At 37.4% G+C, this 8,499-nt stretch overlaps 1 protein-coding gene across 3 annotated transcripts in view; it reads right to left on the reverse strand.

Moving 5' to 3' along the window:
- LOC106874749 (BTB/POZ domain-containing protein 17) overlaps nt 1-8,499 on the reverse strand; it is a 92,444-nt gene that overhangs the window by 56,295 nt on the left and 27,650 nt on the right. The window contains exon 1 of one of the 3 annotated variants that reach the window (XM_014922589.2): nt 1,247-1,603. The exons of the other annotated variants lie outside the window; for them this stretch is intronic. Coding sequence (XP_014778075.1) covers nt 1,247-1,558 — 312 coding nt within the window. The 5' untranslated portion in view covers nt 1,559-1,603. Of the gene's footprint in view, nt 1-1,246; nt 1,604-8,499 lie in introns of those variants that run through there. 3 annotated transcript variants of the gene reach the window in all.

Here is an 8,499-nt window from a genome sequence, read left to right on the forward strand (position 1 = left end):
GAGAGAGAGAGAAAGAGAGAGAGTGTGTGATAGGAGTGAGTGAGTGAGCAAAAGAGAGAGAGAGAGAGAGAGAGGAAAATGTGTGAAGGGAAAGAGACTAGGAATAAAGAGATAAAGTGGGACAAAAATGGCACAAAGATGAACTTTGCTTAAAGAGATCAGGAAAAGGAAAAATTAAAATGAAGGAATGAGATAGATAGACACACAAATTAACTGAATATGTCAGAGAAACTCAAGAGGAGAGCTCCAGAATGAGTTATCAGTTGAGGTGAAAGAAATTATGAGAGAGAGAAAGAGCTATAGATAGATAGCCAGAGAGAGAGAGAGAGAGAGAGAGAGAAAGAGAGAGAGAGAGAGAGAGAGAGAAAGAGAGAAAGAGAGAGAGAGAGAGAGAGAGAAAGAGAGAGAGAGAGAGAAAGACAGAGACAGATAGACAGAGAGATAAACAGATAGATAGAGACAGATACAGACAGACAGATAGATAGACAGATAGATACAGACAGATAAATACAAACAGACAGACAGATACAGACAGACAGACAGACAGAGACAGACAGACAGAGACAGACAGAGACAGACAGACAGACAGAGACAGACAGACAGAGACAGACAGACAGACAGAGACAAGACAGACAGATAGATAGCTAGATAGATATAGACAGAGAGACAAACAGATAACAAAACAAAAGAAATTGCAGAGAGTCACAAGTTAGGGAAAAGGTGAGAAAGAGAGTCAAGAGAAAAGGAAGAAACAAAATAAATTAAAAAAAGATGGAATGCATGTATAATGTGTCCAGCCCTTGATGGAGCACCACTATGATAATATCTTCCCTGCTGTGACTATCCCATCATTTTTATCGGGGTAAATAGGAATACATTACCTAATGTGCTGTTTGCTTACGTAAGATGGTGTAATCTAAGGTAGATTTGTCTATTTCTAGCAGGTCGTGTAACCACATAGAAGCTCCTTTGATTGGCTGTGTATGTTATGCTACCTGATGATGACAATGATGATGGCCACAATGATGCTGATGATAATTAAGACATTATTGTAAAAACAACTGAAGTGAGGATGAAGATGATGTTGAGAATGATGACAAGAAATGTCAAATAACAACATCAAAAAGTAAAAAAGAATTTAAAAATGTAAAAATACAAAATAATTTAAATAAGATAAATTTAAAGCAAAAGAGAGAGAGAAAAAAATGAAATCAAACAGTATTCGCCCAGAGCAAAAACTGGTTACCTCAATTTCCCTCTTCAGGTTAAGGTCTGCCATTTGCTTTGAAGGAATTTTCGTAGGGCCCCTATTATCTCTTCTCTGATACCTTTGTCTGGAATCAGAAATTATTTCACAACCACCTATGTGGCGCCGTATGAATTCCATTGTCAGAAGGAAAAAAAAAGAGAAAAAGTAGGGGATAGCTACAAAGCTCTCGGAGAGTTTATTGAGGAGGGTAATGTTAGCAACGAAATATAGTCTGTCATGATCCGGTCCAAGAGAGTTGTTGTAAGTAACCACTGAGTCACCAAGTTCAAAGAGTGGGTAGTTCCGCATTGAGTAGAAAAAAAGGAAAACAAAGAGAGGAAAGAAAGGTTTCTTCCGATAAGATTTGAAGTGAATCTAGTGATTCCAGGCAATGTGACAGAATGCATTAAGGATGGCAACCACAGGAGCAGCAGAAAAAATAGACTCAGACTGTTTCTTACCTCCGCTTGGCGTCAGATGAAAGTATTCGGCTCCTATGTAAGAAACAATTTTAGGCTGAGTCAAATATGTGTGGAACTATTAGAAATGTTCAATGGAATACAGATTGGGGAAACATCAGGTTAAAAATTCCATAAAAGGATGCACGAGTAAGTAAAGAAGAAAAAAATATTACTGCCACTTCAGGGGTTGCAGGATCATCAGGACTTTTGAGATGTCTCGACAATATTTCATGTGTCTCCATAATCCAATCGGATTGCTTGTAGCAATGCTGAACAACAATAACAACAACACCAAAAGCAAGACCAGCAGAACATCAGTGGCACCAAGGAGGAAAAATTAAGAGACGAAAATTGGTTAGCAAAATTCCATCAGACCAAATGTAACGTAACGTAAACTGGTCATACAATTAATCAGTTGGCACTTGAGGTAGTTTTCTTTCTTTTTTTTTTCAAGTCAGTTGGCAGCAGAAAATTTTTGGTAAATTTTAGGTAACCATGAGAATGATGTGAAAGGTGACAAATGACTTTAGCATTTAGGTTATACTACTGGATTCTGTAGATTTTTGAGTAGAGTAAATGCTTAACTGTATTCTGTGAGATAGTAAGCTGCAAAGTGTTACACTGAATACTCAAGGAGTAGTGGAATGGCTGAGTGGATGGAGTATCTTCTCAGGTGGAATGCTGTTAGTTTGTACTGGACACACATGAACTGCTGTGTGCTTTTGTGTTGCGCTTTGAGTGTGGTAATATACTCTTGTCCCAATTTAACTGAGGAAACACTGAGTGGTCAGGTAATATAACCAACCATCACCAATTTCATTGACAAAGAAGCAATAAAGGTAGGAGATAATGAGAGAGAAAGAGACAGGGGAGAGAGAGGGTGTGTATGTGAAAGAGAGTGTGTGGTGAGTGAGTGAGTAAGTCTGTGCATGTGAGAGAGAGACAGACAGAGAGTGTGTGTGCTAGAGAGAGAGAGACAGTAGACTCAAAGACTGGGTGTCATGTATTCGAGAAGGTGATGTGTAGTTTTGGTGGGAAAGTGCTTTTTGTCAAATGTCGAGAATGAAGTTCTTGAAGAATGAAAACTAAAAGAAAATTACAAGAACCTCGGCAGCAGAAGTAGAAGTAGTAGAAGTAGCAGCAGCAACAACAACAAGAAAAGATTCTTGAAACAAGCCACTCTATTGTATTCACTTCAAGTCCTGCCTGGTTTGAACAAGAAATGTTTTCTGAAGTTTGCATTAGAAAGTAGGACGTAAAGAACAGGACAAAACAAAACAAGGTATCCAGCTGATTAAAAAATTTTAGAAAAAGACAATTTACATACATTCCAAGGTGATGGATAAAAATTCTTCACGCTAATTGACCTATATATATATACGTATATATAACACAAAGTATATATGTATATATAACACAAAGTATCCAGCAGTTGAAACAGTCTTCCTGGCAAATTAATCATAAGGGGACATAAATCTGTTTAATCCTTAGTTATATTATAATAGAAAGGAGAAAATGAGAACATTTCTGTCGAAGCCTTCTGGTTCTTATTTTGGTCTTGAATGTTTCCTTCCTTGTTTTTTTCTCCTTGTTTCAGATCATATGGCATCCACTTTTGAGAAATTGTTTAAAAAATGCATACAGATATCATATATATATATATATATATATATACACATATATACATATATATACACACACATTAAACACACGTTCATATATGCATATACAGACACGTGTGTATGCATGTAAATCACTTCAAGAAATCAAATCAAATCCCCAATGTTTATTTGTTGTTTGTTATTGTTGTCCTTTTTTTCTTCTTCTTTTTGGTTGGGGGTTCCTTTTTTTGTTCCTTAGATGCTGGCTGCCAGCCGTATATAACCAGTTACCTCTGTGCCATAGGTCTGATAAAGCAGGGCTGACTCAACCAGGCTGTGGCTATTCTTCAACAAAAACAACAACAACAACCTGTAGTGTGTGTGGGTGGGTGTACTGGTGTAGACAACAATAGAAGCAACTAATATTGTTGTTGATTTGTGAGTGTTGTAAGACTATGTATTGGAATGGAGCAGAATTGGTATAATTAATGAAGAATCAATTAAACAGACAATGTAGATGGTGACTAAGATTAAACTCACAACACATGCATATACACAGGTAGGTATACATAGACAATTACACACACATACTAAATTACATATACATACTCAGTGTGTGTGTGTACATTATATATATATATATATATGTATACAGTTATTGGGCAGTTTCTTCCTCTGTCAGCATATGTGTATACATTTGCACTCTCCTTATAGCACCAGGAATATTTTACTCCTATTTCTAGCAATATAGGTGTCTTGTCATCTGTTAGTCACATTTAGTAACAACTGAATTTTTCCTTTAATGTACCAAATTGCGCCCTGCTATTTATATTAAATTTCTATATAAATACACACACATATATATGTATAAATTTCCACACTGAACCATACAGATATGCTTACAAAAAAAGATCAGCCGTCCTTTATAAGACTGAGATGGTGGAGGTCCTCATCTTTGCGAGATGTGTGAGATTGAAGTGTCCACCATCTAAGTGATAGCATATGTTGCTGGAAGGCGAGTCTGGTGGGATTTCGTTGAACGTGGCAGCCATGTACAAAGAGAAACAGGTTTGTGCCAGGACAAATCTTTGCTTGACCGCCAGTTATGGGGAAACAGGTCTGTGAGGGCATGCCATTGTGAAGGGGGTGGAGCAGGGTAATGAAGCCCTCCGGACATACAAACCAAGCAAGGACGGCCCACATTGCAGAATGAGGGACCTTGTCAAAAGCTTTCTTTAGATCCCAGGAGATAAACATTGCAGGCTGTTACTGTTCTTGATACTTCTCATAAAGTTGGCGGACACAAAAGATCATGTCGATTGTGCCTTGAGAGGGTTGAAAGCCACATTGGGACTCAGGAAGGACATCTTCCACGGGGATGAGGAGGCAAATGAGTAGGATATGGGTGAATATCTTGCTTGCAATACTCAGGAGTGAGATGCCCCGATAGTTGTTGCAATCCTCTTAGGTCTCCCTTCTTGTAGATGGTGAGGATATATATATGTGTGTATAGACACACACACACACACACACATTTGTTGAGGCAGATTTTTCTGGCTGGATGCTTTTCACGTTACCAACCTTCTCCTGGACTGCATGTTTTTTAACCTTCCATGTAAACACACTCACATTAGTCAAGTAATATTACCTTGCTTGAAAGCAAGTGAGGGTTGGTGACAGATAGAGCATCCAACCATAAAAATCTACCTCAATGAACCATTCCCTTTCTCTGACGCAAGCATGGAAAAATTAGAACAATGACAAAGATAACGCCAGAGAGAGAGAGAGTGTGTGTGTGTGTGTGTGTGTGTGTGTGTGTGTGTGTGTGTGTGTGTGTGTGTGTGTGTGTGTGTGTGTGTGTGTGTGTGTAATACTAGATTATAAATGTGATAATATCTTGCGTTTCCATGAAACAATCAATATTTATTGATTGATTAGATTTTTTCGATGTTCGATTATTTTTTAAGTGTTTTTCTCCCAACTGGTTATCACTTCAAAAATGGGGTCATGCTTCATTTAACTTGATGTAGTTACATTTAAAACGGTTACTGCAAAAAGGTTGCACAATCTACTAGAAATAGCAGCAAAATCTCATTCATATCACATTCCGCTGTCTTAAAAAAAAAACTGCACATTGATTAATGCAATCTTAGATACACTATCTTTTACTTGTTTCAGTTATGTGGCCATGCTGGGGCACCACCTTGAATGGTTTTAGTTGAACTCATCAACTCTAGTACTTGTTTTTGTTTTGCCATTTTTATTTTTACGTCTGGTACTTTTTCTATTGGTCTTTTTTGCTAAGTTAATGGTAAAGTAAACAAACCAACACAGGTTATCAAGTGGTGTATGGAAGGGTGACAAGCACAGTCACAAATAGGTGCATACACACACACACACACACACACACACACATACTATGCATACACATACATACATACATGCATACACACACACGATGGGCCTCCACATGATTTCTGTCCACCATGTCAACCAAATTCACTCACAAGATATTGGTCAGTCCAGCGATATAGAAGAACGTGTCCAAGATGTCACACAGTGAAACTGAACCTGAAACCACACGGTTGTGAAACAAGCTTCTTAACCACTCATCCATACCTGCATTTATGTCTAGAAAAAAACAATGCAGGATGGTCAGGCCGAAATAATTTGGATGATAGTTCTGCTTAATTAAAAAAGGCTTTATTTTTACAGTTAATTATATAACGAATCACATTTTAGATTATAATATTTAAATACAAAGAAGCAGAAGAAAAAAAGGAAAAGAAAGAAAAAAATGGTGGGGAGGTAAAGCGATAGAAAGAAAGAAAAATAGGGGATACAAATCAATAAATACAGGGGTCTGACCAGTTGCTAAAGGTTTGTGCTGGTCGCCATTGAGATGTCAGGGGTTCATCAGACCCTGAACTACTGATTTTCTCCACAAAATCGGGATAATCATGACTCATCTGAGAAATGAGCCCAGTGAGATGGAGTGGCTGTTGCAGTAAATATTGCTGGCCATTCTCTGTAGCGACACCATAGCAGTCATTACCATGGGGTACATTTGAGCTTACCCTTTTTTGGGGTACGTGTGGCCCATCATCCACACTCTTGTATCTTCTACTGCTTTACCCAACCCCCCTACCTTTTTTTTTCTTTTCCTGACCCATGCAAACATGGACAGTTGGATGTAGAACTGATGCAAGATGATAAGTATGACGGTTAATTTTGAGGGAGATTTTGTTACTATTTCTAGTAAGTTGAACGACTCATTGACCTGGATGTGTTTGTTGTGGCATTAAGGTGTGTCAGGTATGCGGAATAGAGAGAAAAAATGTGATTAAAAGCTGTACCAATTAAAATTAGTTGCTAAGAGAGGTTACTGAGTCAAAAACAACCGATTCAAAAATGGATTTCATCATTCAATATCTGAAAAACAACAAATTTGACTTGTTATTAACATATAGAATGTCACAGATGGTCAGATGATCATGCTGATAAGTTCTTGAGTACATGTGTTTTTGACAAGGTCACTTAACTAAACAGATGTAGAACATTATTTTATTGATTCTTCAATCATTGGATTTTAACCAAGCAGGGGTACAAGACTTCGAAGGATTACATTGACTGCAGCACTTTTAGGATTGGTCCTGAAACTTATTTTATTGACTCCCAGGATGGCAAAAGGTAAAGTTGACCAGTGGTTAGTTCGCATTATATTGTAAGGAGCATAGGATTGGTTTCCCAATTTCCATGGTGTATATGCTCCTTCTTGGATGGGACACTGGTCTGTTGCAGGATTACTCATTTTTACAAGCTGAGTGGACTGGAGCAGCATGAAATGAAGTTGTTTGCTCAAGGACAGAGCCAGGTTAAAACCTATAGAGGCCCTAAGCACTTAAAAGGTTTTTGGTGCCCTCAAGTATATGAAAATAGTTCAAAATGTAAACAAAGATAATTCAAAATGTAAACGATGATAAATCATAAAATAAATTTTTATTTTTCAAAACGAAGCAAAATTCACATTAAGATGGAAAATAATGTTTATGTTTATATGCTTCCACTTCATTTATATTTGAAAAGTTTTTTTTTTTTTTTTAATTGCAAAGTGTTCGATGATATCGTTAAAATTAATTTTATGCAAAACTTCTGCTTCTATACTTCGTAGAGATAAGGCATTACGAATATAATTTTAGCAAGCTTAAAGTGATTTCTTTCATGCTGTAAACCATTTTCATTTCTGTGGTGCCCCCATAAGCATGTGTTTATTTTGCTTAATGGAATTGTGGTTCCAGGAATTGAAACCAGTCTTATGATCAAGAGTCCAAAACCCTAACCACTAAGCCATGCACTTCCACAAATTGACTTTTGTGAGTGTGTATGTGTGCAAATGTGTTTTTGTGTACAAGTGTGTGTTTGTGTGAGTTTATATGTCTTCCCACTTTCACACATGTTTGCTGTTTGTAAACAAAATCATCACTTTTCATTCAAACTGTATTTGTCCACTTTCAGTCCATCACAGAAGCACGTCCTAGCTTCTTGACATGTACAATCTTTTGAAAATAAAATACACATTCAAATGGTATCATCTGTCTCTAGCCCTTCACAGTCGATTTGTTCAACTAAAGGTGGTGCTCCAGCATGGCTGCAGTCAAATAACTAAGTAAAAGAATAAAATATATATATACATATGATGGGCTTCTTTCAGTTTCCGTCAACCAAATCCACTCTCAAATTTTGAGGCAGCCCAAGGTCATAGTAGAAGACACTTGCCCAAGGTTCCACACAGTGGGACTGAACCCAGAACTATGTGGTAGGAAAGCAAACTTCTTACCACAGAGCCACACCTGTGTGTGTGGGGGGGAGAGAGAGAGAGAGAGATGACAATGAGATTGATATCAACAATGGTGGTGATGGCACAACATGAAATTGGTGACACTGATAACGATGATAAGCTGAAGTGTGATATTTGTGCAGTTCGAAAGATAACAACACCAACAAGAACAAAACATGACTGAGGAACACATGCACACACACACACACACACTATGTCCAAACATGATGATTTAAAAGGAATGCTTAAGAAAAAAACATTGACAGTTTTGGCTCTCATTTCCCCCTCGTCTTTTTTTTTTTTCTTGCATGTTATTGTTTTCTTTTCTTTACAATCCTTCTTTGAATTCTT

Source organism: Octopus bimaculoides, chromosome 18 (assembly GCF_001194135.2).
Source record: "Octopus bimaculoides isolate UCB-OBI-ISO-001 chromosome 18, ASM119413v2, whole genome shotgun sequence".
NCBI classification, from domain to species: domain Eukaryota; kingdom Metazoa; phylum Mollusca; class Cephalopoda; order Octopoda; family Octopodidae; genus Octopus; species Octopus bimaculoides.